The sequence below is a fragment of the Cyanistes caeruleus genome, chromosome 10 (assembly GCF_971803275.1).
Source record: "Cyanistes caeruleus chromosome 10, bCyaCae1.hap1.1, whole genome shotgun sequence".
In the NCBI taxonomy this organism is placed as follows: domain Eukaryota; kingdom Metazoa; phylum Chordata; class Aves; order Passeriformes; family Paridae; genus Cyanistes; species Cyanistes caeruleus.
Genome location: NC_141710.1, coordinates 16,246,564 through 16,265,607, shown reverse-complemented (window position 1 = coordinate 16,265,607; position 19,044 = coordinate 16,246,564). Strand labels below are relative to the sequence as shown.

General features: G+C 60.5%; 3 protein-coding genes across 3 annotated transcripts; all 3 read right to left on the bottom strand.

Annotated features, from left to right (window-relative positions):
• Window positions 1-1,885: 1,885 nt before the first annotated feature.
• On the bottom strand, window positions 1,886-6,455 carry CHRNG (cholinergic receptor nicotinic gamma subunit). The gene is made up of 12 exons (XM_023932942.2): window positions 6,303-6,455; window positions 5,783-5,919; window positions 5,635-5,679; window positions 5,315-5,424; window positions 5,065-5,220; window positions 4,722-4,819; window positions 3,751-3,954; window positions 3,354-3,468; window positions 2,994-3,108; window positions 2,475-2,679; window positions 2,239-2,372; window positions 1,886-2,160 (listed from the first exon to the last, which is right to left on the bottom strand). Exons 1-12 carry the CDS (start codon window positions 6,343-6,345, stop codon window positions 1,993-1,995), a joined length of 1,530 nt encoding a protein of 509 aa, XP_023788710.1. The 5' UTR covers window positions 6,346-6,455; the 3' UTR covers window positions 1,886-1,992.
• An 884-nt stretch (window positions 6,456-7,339) lies between these two features.
• CHRND (cholinergic receptor nicotinic delta subunit) lies at window positions 7,340-11,423 on the bottom strand. Its single transcript, XM_086843359.1, has 12 exons — window positions 11,301-11,423; window positions 10,482-10,627; window positions 10,256-10,300; window positions 10,056-10,165; window positions 9,785-9,940; window positions 9,468-9,583; window positions 9,009-9,209; window positions 8,547-8,658; window positions 8,310-8,424; window positions 7,915-8,116; window positions 7,691-7,809; window positions 7,340-7,605 (listed from the first exon to the last, which is right to left on the bottom strand). Exons 1-12 carry the CDS (start codon window positions 11,344-11,346, stop codon window positions 7,423-7,425), a joined length of 1,551 nt encoding a protein of 516 aa, XP_086699485.1. The 5' UTR covers window positions 11,347-11,423; the 3' UTR covers window positions 7,340-7,422.
• A 652-nt stretch (window positions 11,424-12,075) lies between these two features.
• PRSS56 (serine protease 56) lies at window positions 12,076-14,006 on the bottom strand. Its single transcript, XM_023933271.2, has 5 exons — window positions 13,832-14,006; window positions 13,273-13,426; window positions 13,076-13,165; window positions 12,715-12,830; window positions 12,076-12,586 (listed from the first exon to the last, which is right to left on the bottom strand). Exons 1-5 carry the CDS (start codon window positions 13,976-13,978, stop codon window positions 12,413-12,415), a joined length of 681 nt encoding a protein of 226 aa, XP_023789039.2. The 5' UTR covers window positions 13,979-14,006; the 3' UTR covers window positions 12,076-12,412.
• Between the last annotated feature and the right edge of the window lie 5,038 nt (window positions 14,007-19,044).

The following is a 19,044-nucleotide window of genomic DNA, read 5'->3' as shown; positions in this document are numbered from 1 at the left end:
TTTGGGAGAACTGGAAGAGCTTTGAGCCCTGGATCCCAAAGAAGAGCATTCCCTTAAGTTCTTCTTTCCCAGGGGAATGCTGAGTCGTGGTGGGCTCATGGGCCCTGGGTGTCTCTGGCTACAGCTGGTCTGATGGGGGTTGATGGCTCTTCCCAGCCCACAGAGAGAGGAGTTCTCTGTGGAGGGAAGCAGTTGGAGGATGATGTTGCCTTGTCTTGGTGCTTTTTGATGGAGTGTGGGCACATGAGGTTGATACTGGGCTGAGGAGGATTTTCCTCTCACTGCACTCCCCCCATAACCTCAGAGGGTGACCTGTAAGGCATTCCCCTGCCAGATCCTGCAAGGCATACCTGCTGCCCACGATCTGTGATGTACAGCTCTTGTTTTTGTTCTTGTCTCTGGAATGAGAAACCACAGAGATCTCCTAAGGGCTCATAAAACTACTGCTTGGTGATAGTGGAGAGTGGGATCTCTGTCACGAGCTCCTGGCAGGCTGGAGGAGCTCACTCATTTCCACTTGTGCTGTATGGACATGCTGGAGCCTGAGGTCACTGGCAGAAGCAGCATCCCTGGAGTGGTACGAAGTAGGTGATAGTACCTGACCCTGGAGACTGGCAGCAGGGCAATAGGCACCCAGTAATCAATGGGAAATAGCCAGGAAAAGACAGACCAGAGCTCATCAATTATGCATCTTCTTGGGGACGGAGAGCCTGGGGGCTTTGGCCATGCCGTGTGCTCTGGTTTGGGCACCTTATGGCAGCTCCTGGCTCTCACAGGGCTGGAGACACTGGGCCAGGAGGGTCTGACCCAGGCAGGGGGCAGGACCTGTGAGCACCCCTGCCTGCACCAGTGAGCACCATCCCCACCTCCTTCAAGGTGCCAGCTGCGAGCTCCATATTCACCTGGCACTGGTGCTGTGGGCACCTTGCAGAAAACAGGGGTAGGCTGGCACAGCCCCGAGTGGTTCTGGGCCATGACCAGGATGCAGATGTCCAAAAAGTGATGTCTCAGCTGCTGTGTGTTCCTCCCTCCTCCATCTGTGCCCACAGTGCCCAGACCCCTGTCAGGCAGTGCCAGGGGCAGTTGTGGGCAGTTATCAACTGGTTTTCTCCCAGCAGCAGCAGAGGCAGCAGGTGCTGGGACTGTGAGGCTGCTGCACAATCCTGTGATCCTGTGATCTTGGAGCCAGGCACAGGTGGCATGAGCTGGATCACAGAAGAGCAGATGCTGCTTGCCACCATTCCCAGGCTGACCTCTCCCATCTCCCCTGCCAGCACGGACAAAGCCAGGGGGCCCCAGAGGTCACTGAAGGGCACAGGGGGATGCAGCATTGCTGGGATGGGGGAAGGGGCTGCGCTTGACAGAGATGATCCCATAGGGCAAGGAAGGCTGGTGGGGGAGGGAGTAGTGCTGATGCTCCCAGCAGGATGGATGCCACAGGGCACATATCCCTGAAGGTGTTTGGGTGCCTGGTGGCCCAGTGTTTCCACTTCAAGCTGCTTGCTAGGGATCAAGGACAGCACTTTAGCTGTCCCCAAGATGCATAGTCAGGGTATAAATGGAGGGAAGAATTAGCTGCCACCAATCCCATCCATGGCTCTGCTGTTGCCCCAGAATGGGTGGCTATAGCTGTGACTCCTGCCCCACTGCCATGACAGGGATGACAGTATTCCCATTTGTCCTGGGTTTGAATTTGTAAATTTGCAGTGGGGTGATGTGGTTCTTGCTGACAGCACTGCTGCATGGCCCATTAGATGTCTGACTCTGGTCCAGTTTCCCCGTGTCTCATCTCACAGGACTGTGCAGCTAAGAGGTGTGTGGCCAGCCTGCACAGGGTGTACAACCAGCCTCTGAGGTGGGTGGGCATGGAGCAGAGATGCCATGGAGCCTTGCAAGACTTGGGGACTTTATTTCCACATTCAGCACAGCATGAGCACCCCACGTTCCTCCTTCCCCCATCTCCACCACTTGGCTGGTGGGCACCTGTGAGCATCACTGTGGCAGGTACTGCTTGGGGTCCCCAGGGAAGGGCAAGGGGGGTGCCTGATTGAAATGAGCCACAAGAAAGATTCCAACAGTGCCACACACAAAGAGAGAGGCCATAATGAAGAAGCAGACACGGTCGATCACCTGTCCCACCATCATCCACTCTTCGCTCTCCTGCCAGTGGCACAAGAAGGGTGAGGGCTGCACCTGCTGCCCCCTGTACAGATCCCTCTCCCCCCAGCCCTGACTCACGCTGCTGAAGTCGTTCTGCTCCCGCGTGGCATTGGCGATGTAGTTGCAGGCATCCACGCAGGCACGGATCTCAGGACCTGCCTCCTCCAGGCTCTGGCAGAAATCCTGGGTACTGCCACTCTCCAGACCACGTCCTACGAGCAGCAGAGCCAGCACAGCGGGCACCAGCAAGTGCTCAGCCACCTGGCACAAAGCCCAACTTCACAGGGAGGTGCCAACCCCCCGGGGTCACTCACCAATCTTCTCCAGCACAGTTTTCATCAGCCCATCTCTCTCCTTCTGCTTCTCAAAGAGCAGCTCGGTCCTGGCTTTCCAGAGCATGTACTCATCAGCTTTCACCATAAGCCCCAGGGAGCTGCGTCTGCGGGTGGCTTGCTGAGGCCCTGAGGTCTCCTCTGGCATGGCCATGCCCAGGTAGTGAGGCAGAAGGTGCAGGAACACCTGGGCACAGTGTCACTTGTGGGGATCTGTCCCCCTCACACCTCCCAGAGCACCCAATGGGTGTGACTGGTTTCCCTGGCAATGCTTGGAGCGTGGTACTATTGGGATGTTGGCACCTGCTGCTCCCCAGTGTTGGGAGTGGCTTGGTGGCACAGTGTGGTCCACTGGGGACATCTGGGGCCTTCTCTTTGTGCCAGGACTTGCACTCAGATGAAGGCATGCCTGCCACCTTACTCTGCCAGGGACATGGCCTTGATCCCCAAATACCCATCCCACTCCCCCTATATAAAGGGTAGGAGGATGATGGCAGCTACCTGGCGCACTCTCTGGGACATGGAGTGAGTGTTGGGTGTTCTCAGGGAGACGTTGAGGACAATGACAGCATTCACCACAATCACCACTGTCACCACCATGAGGAAGGTCAGGTATCTGGGGAGGGGGAACAGAACCTCAGTAGGGCTGCTGGGTCACAAGCTGTGGTCATGCAAGGTCCTTCTCTGTGCCTTCCTGGGCTGGAAGCTGGTGACTGGCAGTGAAACGTGGGCAAGTGGTAGCCCTCTGTCAGCCCCATCTGGGCTGAGGGTTTTTTCTGTACCACGGTCCTGACCCTGGCCACTAGCTGCTCCACAGCACCCGAGACCCTGCTGGCACCCCTATCCCAATGTGTCACTTACTTCCCAATGAGAGGCACAGCCTGGGAGGTCTCAGGAACCTTCTGGGCAATGAGGAAGAGGAAGACAGTCTGGGCCAGGAGAACATTGATGGAGACCGTGCATTTCTGCCCACCCGCTGCCAAGGAAAGGCAAAGGCAGAGTTGGGCATAGAGCAGTGCTGTGGGCATTGCCCTCCTAAGGCAAAAGACCCCCACCCAAAAGCTGAATTAGACAAGTCCTGCCTTGAGGCATTAACTATGGGATACTTAGAAATTTACACACTACCCTCAATCCAAATACTACAAGACTGGGTGAGAAGTGATGGTCCCCAAGCACAGAGGGGACGAGGAGCCCTTCCTGGAGTGTTGCTGTCCCTTTGCACATCCCCATGCCTGCAGTGGGCACGGTCCCAGTGTACCTTTGGCAGGGAGGAAGTAGACAAGCACAGCCATGGCAGAGATGAGGACACAGGGCACGATGATGTTGATGATGTAGAAGAGTGGCTTGCGCTGGATGATGAGGTAGAAGATGATCTGCTGGTACTGGATGTCATCTGGGGTGAAATGGTCTGCGTTGATGATCTTCCGAGCGGGGCGGTGCTTGATGGCCCATTCTCCATTCTCTGCATCGTGATGGTGCCAGGTGAGTCCCACTGTCCCCATGGGGGCACTGGGCCTCCAGTCCCCCAGTCCAGGGAGGAAGGGGAGGATTGGTGATTGGCATGGGCTCCACAAGGCACCCAGGCTGCCCACAGTGCTAGAACCACTCATGAGGGAGATGAGCACTGTGGAACCCAATATACCCCAAAAAGCAGTTGGATGGGGCATCTGGGCACATACGGGTCACCTTTAACCCCTTGGGGGCTCCCTGGGTGGGGAGCTGTGGGGCTGGGGTCCCCCCATCTCCCCATTTCTGTAGGGTCACAGAGAGAAGCCAAGCGTGACACTGGGTGACAGCGCTCTGCTCTCCCCTGCTCTCCGTGGGAGCGATAGATTTTTTCCCAGTCAAGATCGCAACTCAGGCCGGTAATGAAAAAATAAATCTCGCTGCCCGAAAAGCATTTTGTTCCTTCAATATGCAATTAAAATGTGATGGAAAACGTCATTGTTTGGCCATGACAGCTACGTTCCCAGCATCAATCAAGCTTGCAGGAGCGGTGCTCTCCGGCAGCAGCTGCCAGGCTGCAAGAGCCCCGAGTCGGGGGGGGTTAGAAAAACAAATCTCTCCCACACTCCCACTTCCACTAATAGCTTAAGTGCCCATGTAATGGTGGGAGCTGCTAATAGTCCCTGCAGCCCTGCTTTGGGCAGCCACCAATGCAGCAGCAGACCTGTTGGATGTCCCCTCTGGTGGGACACTCCTGTGCCATGGCTGTAGCTGCAGTGTTACCTGTGAAAGCCTCAGGGTCAATGAAGATCCACTCTATGGTCTGGCCATCCTCCACTGTCAGCAGAAGGTTGATTTCATTGGCACTGTACGTCTGGGACCTGGGGAGAGATGAGGTGCTGGCACAGGCTGGCATGCAGCAAGCTGGATGGGCAAAAAATGCCAGTGTGGCACTAGGTCATGCTGGCCACATCCAGCTCTTCATTAGGGTGCTTGGCTTGTCCATGGTGCCTCCTGCCAAGTGGCAGGGGACAGGCAGGTGGCACTTATCTGCCCAGGGGCAAAGGTGGGCATTCCACGCTAATCCCTGTGTCCCAGGAGGAGCTGCTGTGGTGCCCATGCTCACTGGAAGACCATGGTGCAGTTCTGCCAGTCAAAGGGGAAGTAGGTGACGTGGATGACACAGACACTGCGGTAGATGGCAGGGGGCAGCCAGTAGATGCTGCCATCAGGGGACACCAGCACGTTGGTGTAGAGGGTGATTTCGAATGTCCCGTCGATGCTGGGGGAAGATGGATGGGCTCAGTCCCAAACGATGCCCAGGGGGCAGCTGCCAGCCCTGTGTGGGAACATGTCCCCATTGCCCTGTCACCTACTTGTTCTCCAGGACAATGTCTGGCAGCCAGACCATGGTGGAGGGCACCCGCAGCAGCTGGATGTTGTCATATTTCTCAGGGTCCCAGCTCAGGCGATAATCAGACCATTGCTGGGAGAAGGAGAGATGAAGAGGAGGGGTCATGGAGCCCCCCCAAGATGAAGGAGATTGTGAGCTGCCTGTGCTATGCTGTTCGCAAAATGGGCTCATTTGGGGGTGCCCACAAAGGAAGGTGCACGTTGCAGTGCCAGCCCCTCATGTGGTGCCACCCTGATATGCAAACAGGTGGTCTTGATCCTGCCTAGAGGGGAGGGGTCTCACCATCTCGATCCAGACATTGGTGGTGAGGGTCTCCTCCCTTTCATTCTGGCAGGGAAGGAAGGAGAGAGATGGCTTTAGTGCCCTGCCTTCTGCCCCACATGTGAGGGCAAATTCTGTCCCACTGGTGGTACATGGGGGCATCTCTCACCAGGGAGATGAGGTTGGTGAGGGTGAGCTTGAGGGAGACATCGATGATCTCATCCCCTCGGGCCGGGCGCAGTTGTCGATTGTAGTTGGACATGAGGTCCTGGAGCAGCTTCTCCTCCTGGTTCCTGCAGGCCACACCTGGGAGGGCACACGCCGTGGGGACACCCCGGGGGAAGACAGCGGGGTCACTGATGCCCCCAGACCTGATATGTTGAGTGGGGAGGCACAGGGGTGTGTGTGCGGGAAAGGGATGCCCAGGCGTGTGTTCTGCGGGTGTGTGCGCTGCGCCCCATGACCCCGACAGTCCGGTCCGTGCCCCGCGGGCAGACAGGGCTGTGTGCCCACCCCGCCCTCACCCAGCTCCCCCGGGGACCTCTCCTGGGCAGGACACGGAGGCAGGGGGCTGCCAGCACAGGGACAGCCCGGTGGGGCGGTGCCTGGCGCTGTGCTCCCAGGGGTGACAAAGCTTGGTGCCAAGGGGGGGGCAGTCAGCCAGGCCTGAGTGGACGGGCAGATCTTACCTGCCAGGGTGCAGAGGACGAGGAGGAGGCCGTGGCCACGCATGGCGGTGCCGCAAGGGCTGGGGCTCCGCTCGGCCCCCTGCGCCGATGTGTTCTGGGCCGGGCGCCCGCCGGGACAGGACAGCTGTCCCCTGCCACCGTCAGCTGTTGCCAACAGCCACGGGGGCCCGGGAGGGACCACCCACTTCCCCCGCTGGTGGGGCGATGCCGCTTTGCCGGGGAGCTCCTCTGGCGTTTTGTGCCGGAGAGGCTGGAACTGGGGCAAGGGGCAAAATGAGCTCTGTGCCTTGGGTTCCCCGTGTCTCCCCCAAAGGGATGCATCTCCTTGCAGGTTATGGCAAAGGGGTGGCCCCTGCCAGCACATCCTGTCCCTGCCATGGCAGTGGCTGCCCCCAGACTATAGGGTGGGGAAGGGGCAGGCAAGTCCCATCCCATCAGCCTGGGGAGTGATGCACCCCCCGCGGGTTCAAATCCTTCCAGCCTCTGTGTAGGAGGGTCATGGGGAGGAGGGGATGTGGGTATGGTGAGATTCCTGGCTCAGTGGAGAGGATGTGACAGCTGTCAGAGGATGGGCCACTGCCGGTGGGGGGACGTCAGCTGCGTCCCCTGAAACCAGAGCCCTGGCATCCCACTGCTGACCTGGGGAAGGAGACACCTCTCTGGGCCCCCAGCCTTGCATTGTGGGATGGGGTGTGCTGGGGGGACACTGTGAGTCTAGCTGGGGGATCATGGGGGCAAGGGGAAAATGTGGGAACTGATGGCATCTCTGCCAACTGCAGTGGGTCTTCAGGGGATGGTGCCATGCTGGGGGGGGCAACTCTTTCCCCAGCCCATGCTGCCCCAAGTGTCCAGCCCACAGGGCTAGCAGGTCCAGTACCACCACATCCCCTCTGACAATCACCCCTTCCAGCCACAGCTGAGGTCCATCCAACAACACCCGTTCCCTGGGTGGGCATCACTCTCCCCAGGACACACACAGTGTTCAGGGTGGGCATTGTGCCCAGTGGGGCCCACTGAGGGCAGCCACCAGTTCAGTGTCCCATGGCAAGAAGTACTCAGCTTTATTTTCCCAAACCAAGACAGGTGGGGAGAGGCTGGCCCATGGGATCCCCACACCCCTCTAGATGAAGCGTTTGTTCTCCTCCCGGTAGTCGTAGGGGTCTCCAGAAAAGGGCAGTGGTGGTGGGTGGTTGTAGATGCCCATGAGGAAGATCCAGAGGGTGCCCACCACCAGTGTGGGGGTGATGATGAAGAAGCACAGGCGGTCCAGGGTCCGGGCCACGCGGTTCCAGTTGTCGACCTCCTGTGGAGAGAGCCAGGAGCCAGGCAGTGTGGGGGCACAGTGGGCACAGGGAGCCCCCCTGCCCCCCCAGTGCCCATGGTCCCACCTCATTGTAGCTGTTTTCTTCCCTCATGTGCTTGACGATGTAGTTTGCATTGTCAATGACAGGTTTTATGTGCTCATAGGGCTTCTCCTCGCCTGAGTCCATGCCCAGCGGCACCAAACCTGGGGATGAGAGGGGGTGGTGAGATGGGCTTCGAAGAGCTGCCAGCCCTGCAGACCCCATCCCTGCACCCTTCCGTCTGTCCCTGCGCAGGGGCTGTGGCTCACGGGCAGGGGTGATGCGGCTGGTCAGCCCGTGCCGCTCTGACTGCTTCTCGAACATGAGCTCGCTGCGGGACTTGACGCTGAAGTATTCCTCCGCCTTGGCGATGTAGCCGGCCGAGCTGCAGCGCCGGATGCACGGGGCACCTGCCGGGCTCTCGGATGGCTGTGTCATGCCCAGCAGCCGGGGCAGGCTCTCCAGGAAGACCTGGGACACAATAGGGAGTGTCGTGTCCCTTGGCCACCTCCCCAGTGTGTTGCCACCTTGTCCCCACTTTCTGCCCACAGAATCCATCCGGCACAGATGCAGTGCCAGGGCTGTGCTGCCCCATGTCCTCTGTGGGGTACAGCGTGACCCTTGTACCCACCAGTGCACCCACCCCAGCCCACACCCCGCTCACCTCTCTGACCCAGTCAGACATGATGTGGGTGCTGGGGGTGCGGAAGTGGAAGTTGAGCACCACGACGGAGATGATCACCACGGCTGTCACCAGAAGCATGATAAAAAGCAGATACCTGGTAGGGAGCATGGTCTTGGAGCCAGCATTGCCACAGGGTCTGGGCACAGGCAGAGCTGCCCTCTGGCACCAAGGGACTCCACAATGTCCCCGCTGCACTCAATGGTGCCCAGAACTCACTTTCCGATGAGGGGGATGGCATGGGAAGTGGCAGGCAGGCGCTGGGAGATCAGCAGGAGGAAGACAGACTGGGCCAGGAGCACTGAGATTACCAGGGTCATCTTCTCACCACCTGAAGAACAGGTGAGCTCAGGGAAAAAATTGCCCCACGTACCTCTAGCAGAACCCCCAGTACAGGGTTTGCTCTTCCAGTGTCCCATGATACAGTGCCCCATATAGGGGTTTTCTGTTGTGGGAATACCCTGGGGTCCCATGTGGGATATCCTATGCCCAAGTGCACCTCTGCCAGGGTACCTGGCCTGGGTGATGGTGTTCTGCATGGGGATATTCCAGTTCCAGGATGTCCTCATGCTGGGCATTAGGGTGTTGCTGTGCCCCAGGACCTGGTGCAGCTGTGGGACACGGAGGTGCCCCATGGATGTGACTCCCATTACTAGCACACATGCCACAGGGCTCACTCACTGTCAGCAGGCAGGTAGAAGACAAGGATGACCATGAAGGCGATGAGGATGCAGGGTATGACGATGTTGATGACATAGAAGAGCGGTTTGCGCTTGATGATGAGGTAGAAGGTGATGTCCTGGTGCTCACTGGTGTCCAGGGGAATGTCAGGGTAGATGTTTTTACGGGCTGGGCGGTGGATGATTTCCCATTCCCCATTCTCTGCCAGGGCACAGGGGACAGCATACAGCATGGGGGACACCTGCCATGACCATCCTCACCAGGTTCACTAGCACCAGCCTCCCCCACCAGGGTGTGGATAGCATTCCAAGGTGGAGTGAGTGCCAGGATGCCAAAGCCCCCAGTAGTGAACTTTCTCTATGGCAGTGCACCCCAGCTCCAAAGCGTCCCCTCACCACTGTCCCCCTCTTTACAGGGTGTCCCATTGCCACAGGACATGGCAGAGAGCACCAGCATTACCTGTGAAGCCTTCAGGGTCAATGATGATCCACTCCACTGGGTAAGACTTCCCTGTGTCTGGGTCACTGTCTGTCTTCAAGTGCATGTTGATCTCCAGGGCACTGTATGCCAGCGACCTGGACCACAGCCGGGGGGACAGACAGTGAGGGGCTGCTGGATACCCCCCACCCAACCCCCCCTGACCTCCAGCATGATGGACTTAGGCCACCAAGTCATCTACAGACCCCCACCTCGCTGCACCTCAACAGCAAGGGGAGGTGCTGGCAGCAGCAGGCACCCAGGCATGACATGGCCACCCTGACCCAGCCAGCCAGCACCTGAATCTGAGGGAGCAGTTCTGCCAGTCGAAGGGGAAGAAATCAACGTTGATGAGGCAGGTGCTGCGGAAGATGGCAGGTGGCAGCCAGTAGACATAGCCCGTGTCGTAGATGAGGACGTTGCAGTAGTAGGCAACCTCGAAGAGCCCATCATTGCTGTGCCAAGAGGGAGACAAGGTTATGGCACTGTTGGGAAGGGCCCAGGAGAGTCCTGGACATGCACTGGGAACAGTGCAGAAGGATTGGGAGGGGAAATTAGGGCACAGCTCACTTGTTCTCCAGGACTATCTCTGGCAGCCACAGCATGTCTGGTGGCAGGCGGAGCACCTCAACGCCCCCAAACTCAGATTTGTTCCACTGCAGGCGGTAATCAGTCCAGCCCTGGAGGGGAGAATCCACAGCTCACCCCCTCACCATGCTGGGCCACCCTATCGTGGCACAACTGATGCTGTGACACCTGTCCCTACTCACGTGCTCGAGCCATACGTTGGTGGTGAGTGTCTCGTCCACCTCTTTCTGCAAACAGAAACACGGGGCAGTGAGATGCCAGGGTGTCCCCCCAGCCCAGGACCCCAAACCCTCAGCATCCAGGGTTGGGAGAGCAGCCTCAGGGTTCGCTCCCATGCACCCTCCCTCACATGGGGGGGAGGCATGGCTGGGGGGCACCCCACAGTGGACCCTCCCCACTGGGGCTCACCAGTGAGATTAGGTTGGAGAGGGTGAGGGCCAGGTAGACATCTACAACCTCGTCAGTGGAGACCACAGGGCGCAACTCTTTGTCATAGCCCTTCTCTTCGAACAGGTGGTGGATGAGCCTCTCCTCGTGGTTCACACAGAGTCCACCTGGGGGTTTGGGGTCAGGCAAACCAGGGGGCTCAGAGGTTACTGGGCCCAGTGCCACCCCCCTAAGGATGCTTGGCAAGGGCAGGGTGGTATAAGAATAGAGGGGAGAGGAACAGGCCAGGACACTGCATGTCTGTGCTGCACAGGGGACCAGACATGGACATGCAGGAATGACAGACGTGTGGGAGCACATGGTCACACATGGTCACGGGACAAGGACGTGGGCACAGACACAGAGCAACACACAGATAGAAACCCAGCACAGAGAGGGACACAGACACGAGACATCTGGATACAGACATGGTGGAGCTGTGCACACAGGTGGCTTTACATACAGAACACACATGGACCAGTGTGTGCAGGGACACATGGTCATAGAATGGGGACAGACAGGCACTTACAGGGACACATGGATACAATGACACTGTGCACTGGCAGCACATAGCCTGGGTAGGGACATGGCTCTGGGTGGCACAGCCACGAAAGAAGCACAAAGGACACGCAGTGAGCAGACTCTGCCAGGTAAAACCCAAAATGCAGCCCTGGGGACCCTAGTGCCCAGTTTGGACCCTCCCACCATCATCCCCCACCAGCCCCACCGAGGGGACCCATAACCCATTGGCACCCCATGCAGCAGAGCAACAGGGCACCCCATGACCCAGACCCTGCTCACCCGAAAGCATCAGTGCCCCGAGCAGGGCCAGCAGCAGATTCCCCATGTGGTGCCCACGGTGCCCTCACGCCGTGCCAGGCCCTGGCTGCTTCCCTGCCTGGCCTGGCTGAGCGGATGTCCGGCTGCCGGAGGGAGTGGGAGATGGATGGTGCCAGGTGCTGAGGGGGAAGGGTACCGGCACCAGAGAGCCGCTCCAACCCCTCTCTTCCGGCACCGCCACGTGCAGGAAAGGCAAGATGGGCAGGCACAGCTGGTCTTGCCAGCCCCACAGGTGTCAGCCCATCACCCTGAATCTAGGCACCCCAGCACAGGCACTGCTGGGCACAGGGAGCAGCAGTCCCTTTCCTGCTGCTCAGCAGTCCTGGGATGCTGCTCAGAGAGGCAGGGTCCCCACAGCAGGGTCCCCACAGCAGGGTCCCCACTGATGCCCAAGCACAGGGCTGGCACCCACCACTGATCATAGACCCTGTGCACACACAGCCCCTGCATCGGGAGGTCTCATGTGGGGTGCTGAGGGTGTCACTGGGGTGAGCACCAGTGCTGTGCTGTGGGTGCTGCATGGGCAGGAGGGGTGTCTGACCCCTAGGGAGGGGGCTGGGGAGTCTGTGCCAAGGTGGACACAGCAGGAACCAAGGCTGGAGGCATCACTTCAGAGTACAGGGGGATGGGAAGGGGTATGCAATGGGATGTCATAGCTCCCCTGAAAAGTGCCTCCATTGTCACCCACTTCAGCAGCACTGGGTGACATAGCACTCACTTCACATTCACCAGCTACTGGAAAATAGAACCCTTCTTTATTGAAAAATAAACCTTCTCTGTACAAATAAATAACAGCTCAGGTGCCTCTGGGGAAGATGGGGTGGGAGTGGTCTTGCCAAGGTGGGGGTCCCAGGGGAGAGGAGGACTGTGATTCCTGGCTGAGGTACTTCAGGTACTCACCAGGGCCGTATCGCCCTGGGGAAGGAAGTGCTGGTGGGAAGAGAGACTGAGGTACAATTGGAGATAAAAGGGTGGAAGAGCCTGAGACGGGGAGTGGAGTGTGTTTGAAGGACAAAAGAGACACCTGCCCTGGTGTCCTCTCCCCATGCTGGCACACTGCTCCAGGGGCACCATTAGGTTTTCAGCACTTCTAGTGCCAGAGCAACAAGGCCAGGCATGCTACGGGCCAGTGAATCATTCTCCAGCCCCACGAGACCAGTGAAGGCTGTGGGGCGCCCCCCTACAGTGGCCCGAACCTGTGCCCGGTACAGTCCCTGGGTGTTTTTGGAGCCCAAGTCCACCAGGATCTGTGGGGAGACAACAGTACCGTGAGTCCCAGGGGAGCCAAGGGTAGAGCAGGACAGTGTCAGGCTGGGGGATGGCATTGCCTGGCTGCCAGGATGCATGGCTCAGAGTGGCTGGATGGGGCACTCACCTCTTGGAAGGTCATGGCCAGGTCTGCCTCGGGCACCCGCAGCACCCAGGCATACAGGTCCCGCACAGCGCCCACCCGCACTGCCGACTCGTTGAGGCCAGGACAGGCTGCAGCCCCTGGGACGGGCAGGAGAGACATGGAGGGGACATCAGGGATCAATCGTGGGGGCACCGTGCTGCTCCCCACACAGGGAGGAGCACCCTTGCTCTGGGGACGCCAGAGGGGCATGGGCAGAGGGCAGGGAATACAGCAAAAGACTGTCCCACTGAAACAGGACAGCCCTGAGACAGGGGTGTAAGGCTGGGCTTGTCACTGTCCCCATGGGGATACCTAGCACCCCATAGGGTCTGTGGGAGCTTACCTCTGCCCACACCTGCCTCCTCCTCCTCTTCCTCCTCCACCCTGGGCAGCTCCATGGGCACCAGTTCACGTTTCTCCCTCAGTGCAGACCCTGCCACCGAGAGAGGTGTAAAACCCCAGTGGGCACTGCCCAGACACAGAGCTGGCCTGTGGATGGACACCCTGCTGCCCCATTTCCCCCAGTCCCTCCAGGCTCACGGGGTTCATGGCTTGGCACGGGGGTCCCTGCCAGCTCTCCAGATGCCCGTTGTGGCTCCATGGCTTTCGGGGTGGTGCCAAGGTCCAACTCTGCCCGCAGCTGGGTGAGGAAGGCTCGTCCCTGTGCCACCATCTCCTCCACCACATCCTCACTCTGACAAAGGGAAGAGAGGGACAGGATGGGTGATGGGGCACCCACAAGGCACCCATGGGCACAGCCACGTGCATGGTGGCAGAGTGCAGAGCATGGGTGTGCTGGTGTCACACAGGGCATTGGTGACATGCAACTGCTTTGTGGCTGTGTCGGGTCAGATCCTGAGCTGCAGGGTCAGACCCATGGCTGGCTCCGCACTGGCTGGATTTGGGAGCACTGGTTTCAGCTGGGGATGGTGAGATGCCCCTTCTGTGGTGGCAAAGTGAGAGATGCCACTTCTGTGGCTGCACAGAAGATAATGGACCAAGGGATATCAGGAGGGGACATGGGGACTGAAGGTGTTTGGTCCCTTGTGGCCCAGTCACGGGAGGACAGGGGTCCCCCAGCCTGTCCCTCCCCACATACCTGCAGGAAGAGCTGCATCTCCCCTGGGAGCTGCTCCCTGTCCTGTGTTGTCACCAGATGGCTGCCCCCTGCCATGGTCCTCAGAGCCTCCACCCAGTCCTGCAACTGGGGTCCCACTACCCCAAAAAGCTCTGCAAAGGGAGGCATCCGCCTGTCCCCCCACCTGGAAGCACAATGGGGTGAGCTCAGACTGGGTGGGCAGTGCCCACCTTCTTCACCCCACCTGGGCACCCTGGGGGGATGCTCTGGTTGCAGCAGGAACAGGATCCAAATGCTTCAGGCTGTCCCCAAAATGGCAAGTCAGTTCCCACCAGTATCTCAACCACCTCCCCAGCCTCTTTAGCCCTTCACCCTGTGGCCCACCACACCTCACCTGCTGGGGGGTCTCTGGGGTCCCATTGCTGTGGGGCTGGATTGGCCCCGTGCCACAGCCAAGCCTGCAGGGACAAGAAAAGGACAGGACAAGAGATAGAGGAGCCCTATTTGGGAAGCCATGGCAAGGGGCTGGTGCTCCATCCACCAGCATAGGGGAGACTGAGGGGACCCCAAATGGACATGGGCTGGTCCAGCCTGGGAGAGTACCTGGGGCATCCCTACGGACACGGGGAGGGAAGAAGTGCCCGTAGATCTTGCCCAGGAGCTGAGGCAGAGTGCGGGTGAGAAAGGAGAAATCAAACTGGTTTCGGATGAAGTCCCCAGCCCGGCGCAGGAGATCCACCAAGGTCTGGGCATAGGAGTGCAGCTCTGTGGGTGCAGAGGTAGAGATGTGGCCCCGGTCCCATGTCAGAAATGGGGTCCCTCCCTGCACCCTAGCCCTGGCATGACCCCCAGCTCACCGCATCGTCTCGTTCTGGCACGGCAGGTCTCCTCGGCCAGGCGGGCACAGGTGGCCCGGCCCTGAGGCGCCCGACAGGACCCGGCGTAGAAGGCGCAGAGACGGGCGCGCTCTGGGGACTGCTGCTCGGGGGGCAGCTGTGCCAAGGCTAGCAGGTCGAAGCAGCTCGGTTCTCGGCTGCCAGGGGCAGCTGTGAGAGAATCGGCGCTGCCATGAGTGCTGAAAACCCCCTGGGCATCTCCATGACCCCGCGGTGCAGCCAGCAGCACTCACAGTCCATCTGGAGACTCAGCCAGTCCGTGAAGGCAGTGACACGGGTGTAGACTCCTGGTTTGCCCTGCTCACCGCAGCCATCACCCCACGAGGTGATACCGTAGAGGACAAAGTGGTGCGAAGTGGGGTCCTCGCACGCCAGCGGGCCCCCTGAGTCGCCCTGCAGGGGAAAAGCCTGTGCATTGGGCTGGGCTGGGACTCCAGCCGTACTCACGGCCTGCGGTACGAGCCCGGCACTGTGCGAGGGATTTTTGAAGTGGGGTGCTGACAGTCCCTCAGGCACGGTGGTACCTGGCAGGAGTCGATGCCTCCAGACAAATACCCGGCACAGAACATGGCACTGGTGAGAAGGTCCTTGCCCAGGGCACCCCGGCACGTCTCCTGGCTGAGCAGGGGCACCTGCGCCTCCATCACCACGTCGGCTGCTGGTCCCTCTGCCAGGCAAGGCACCTGTCACAGGGTCTCCTGTGCCCGGCCATCTCCCTCTGTTTCACACCCCTTGCTCTGCCTCGGTGCGCTGGGGCTGGACACCCCAGAGGGCACAGAGGGGCACACCCCACGGTGTCCCTTACCTTCGTAGAGGGAACCCCAGCCCGCGATGTAGCAGGGGGTGCCGGGGCTGGGCTCCGCGGGGCCGCTGGGAAGGCACACGGGGCTGACCGTGGATGATGGGGCCAGCGGCACTGCCAGCTCCAGCAGCGCCAAGTCCCCGTGAAACGTCTTTGGATTAAACTGGAAGGAGACGCGGGGATGTCAGTGGGGGCCCCTGGGCGTGCACAAGGAGGTGTGGGTGCTGCCCACCTCCACCGACCTTAGGGTGAGGCAGGATGCGCCGGACGGGCACTGCCCGCTTGCCCGCTCCCGGCTTGCCCAGCTCGTAGTCGCCCACCACCACTGTCCAGGCCAGCTCGTTCCGGTTCCTGGCGGGGTGGGGGGCAGCCAGTTACAGGGGTGATGGTGCTTCCCCGTGCCCGCCTCTGCAGGGACATCATCGCCACACTGCTCCCACCGTACCCGCCGAAGCAGTGTGCCGCCGTGAGGACCCAGGAGAGCCCCACCAGCACCCCTCCGCACATCAGCTCCCCGTGCAGCCGCACCGACACCAGCCAGGGCCAGGCGCCCCGCGGGGCCACGCTGCCGCCCATGATCCGTCCTCGGGGGGCTGTGGCGTTGGCTTGTGTGATCCCGCGGCGCCCACAGCTCCCTGGGGGACAAAGTCGGGATGACTTTGATGTCAGATGTCCTGCAGGCGGGCTGCTGGACACGCCGTCTCCCAGGTGGGCGCGGGTGGCCGGGGATGGCCGTGGCAGGTGGAGGGGGTGGCGGGAGATGAGGCGCGTCGGGCGCGCTGTCAAGCCTCATCGTGCTCACGGAGGCGAGCGGGCGGAGGGCCGGGGGCACCCCGCAGCCCGGCAGCTGCCGACGCTAACCTCTGCCCCCCGGCCCAGCGGGCAGCCGGGGGCCGGGGGCGCCCGCCGGCGTGGTGGGGAGGGGGTGGCGTGGGCACGGCGGGGCCGCTCCGGCTCACCTGGCATTGCCGCCTCCGCTGCCGCGTCAGGACTCGGGGCTGCGGCCACCGTCTCTGCAGGGATAGGCTGTCATGGCATGTGGGGGCAATCTCCCCCGATGGCACCACCACAGCCCCGCTGTCCTCAAATCGCCCTAGTTCCTTTCAGTGCCCCCAGACCCCCATCGGCCCCAACAAACACCCCTGTACCACCCCAGGGAGTGCTCATCACCCCCAGTGACTCAGTCTCCCCAGTTTCCCCTTGCTCACTTCTCCCACCAGATTTTTCGTTGCCCCTCAATGTCCCAGCCCAATTTGCTCATCCCTCCAAATACCTCTGTCCCCCAAATCTCCAATTTCCTTCCCAGATCCATCTCCTAGCCTTCCATCCCACCAGAGATCCCCCATCATACTCCCACCCCCATCTCCCCACTCCATCCCAACACCCTCTGTCACCCCAATACCCCGTATCCCTTCCCCTGGGGATACCCCATTTGTTATTGTAGGCTCTCCCATCTCTGGGAGGAGCTGGGGGGGTGCAGGTGCCCACTCACGGCACTCCTGGAGGCGGTGGCGGCAGAGCTGGGTGCTGAGTGGGGCGCAGGTGTGCAGGGCCCCCTCAGGCGGGCACAGGCGCTGGTAGGGGGCACAGGCTTGGCTCAGTGCCTGATTGCGCTGGGACAGCTCGGGCAGCGCCTGGGCAGCCAGCAGGGCCTGGCAGCTGGGGGGCATGGCAGGAGGCACAGCTGGAGCTGCAAGGACAGCAGGGCTGTGGGCATCACTGTGTCCTCCCTGTGCTCCTCTGCCCAGGCCACCCCAGTCTCTGCTTTGGGATGCGTGGGAAGGGAGCATAATAGGCTGTGGAGTCAACATGTTTGTTAAGGTCTTCTGGGTACAGGGGTATGCTTTTGGGGTGAATATCAGAAAAGTTCACAAGGGATCAGGCAATGATTTGGATAGGGCTCCAGGTGGTTGGTAAGATCTGGATATGATGGGAACTGTTTGGGAAGGGTCATTAGCAGTTAGGGATATGTTTCAGGAGTCTGGGCACTGTTTTGGTAAAAGCCTGTAGGTTAAGCCTGTAGGAGATGAGTACGGTTTGGATAAGATCTTGGGGTATCATTTTAATAGGATTTTTAGGGGATGATCTAGGCATCCAAATAAATATTTGGGTAGAGCCTCCAGGCATGGATGCAGGTTTTGGTAAGATCTTCTGGGCATGGGATGGTTTTTGGATAGGACCCCTGGGCTGTGTTTAGCTGGGGATCCTGGTTTCTATTTGGGTAGGATGTCCTGGGGGCAGGGCAGTGGCGTCATGACTCACGTGGGCAGTGGCCGGTGGTGTTGGCGCAAGGTGGGAAGAGGCAGGGGGCACAGAGCCCGCAGGCACCCCACTGCCGCTGCTGCTCAGACAGTGCCCGCTCCAGTGCCAGCAATGCGCTCCTCAGTGCCGCCTCCAGCACCAGTGTCCCCCGGCTTGACAGTGCTGATGGGTACACACAGGGTGCTCAGACCCCCAGAGCCCCCCCGCTGCCCCCCACCACAGCCATGGGATGCCCCCAGCCTGCCTGGTGCCTGTGCTCTGGTATTGCCATGGTGAGTGTCAGGCTGGGCATGGCCTGTCACCCCTTGACATTACCTAGAGTGACAGCCACCGGTGTCACTTCCCTGCTGGGACTGGCACATGCACACCTGGGTGTTTGCCCGGGGTTCTGTGTGCCTGTTGTACACAGTTACAGGGTGTGAGCCCAGGCGGGTGTGCCTCTGTGCACACTTTTGAGTGCACACTTGTGTGTACCGGTGCCCCTGTCTTTCTGTCCCTGCACGAGCCCATGTGTCCCTGTGACTGCCCTATGTGTGCATCCCCCCCTGTGCCCCTACCTGTGACCAGCTGTACCCACGCAGAGCCACCTTCCTGCTGGCCATGCTGTGGCAGAGGGTCCCCTGGGACTGGCACAGTTACTAGGACCAGGGGGAGTGTTGGTGCCGCAGAGCATAAACCACAGCACGCCCTGCATCCCCTGTGTCCCCTAGTGCCACTGGCGGCACTTGACACCCAGTCCAGGCAGCACAGGCACGCTAGGGTGAACCCAAGGGTCCCGTCTCCTACAGCCACCCCATCTCCAGCCAAACTCTTCCGCAAAGACACCCCGTTCCTGTGCCCCACTGACCTTGCAGGATGCTGGCCGGCATGGGGTACAGCCTCTGGCCCAGGGGAGCCCCCCCCACCAGCTGCAGCAGCGGCAGCAAAAGCACGGGGGGGACCAGCCGGGCCCCGAGAAGAGCGTCCCGTGTCCTCTTCCCTCTTTGCTCCATCCCCGGGCGGGCAAGGGGGGCAGGCGGGGGGAACCCCCGAAATGCCCGAGGCAGGCAAGGAGGGATGGATATATACGGTGCCCCCCGGGCGGTGGGAGGAGAGAGGGGCCGGGGGAACACAAACAGGCGAGTTCATTAATGTCGCGCCAAGATGCCAGCTCGGGGCGGGGGGCGCGGGGGGGGTGGGGGGGGGCGCAGCCGGGGCCTCAATGCCGCCTTTGTTCGACGAGGCCTCCGGGCGGGCAGCATCAGACGGGCGCTGCGCTCCGGCGCTGCCCGCGG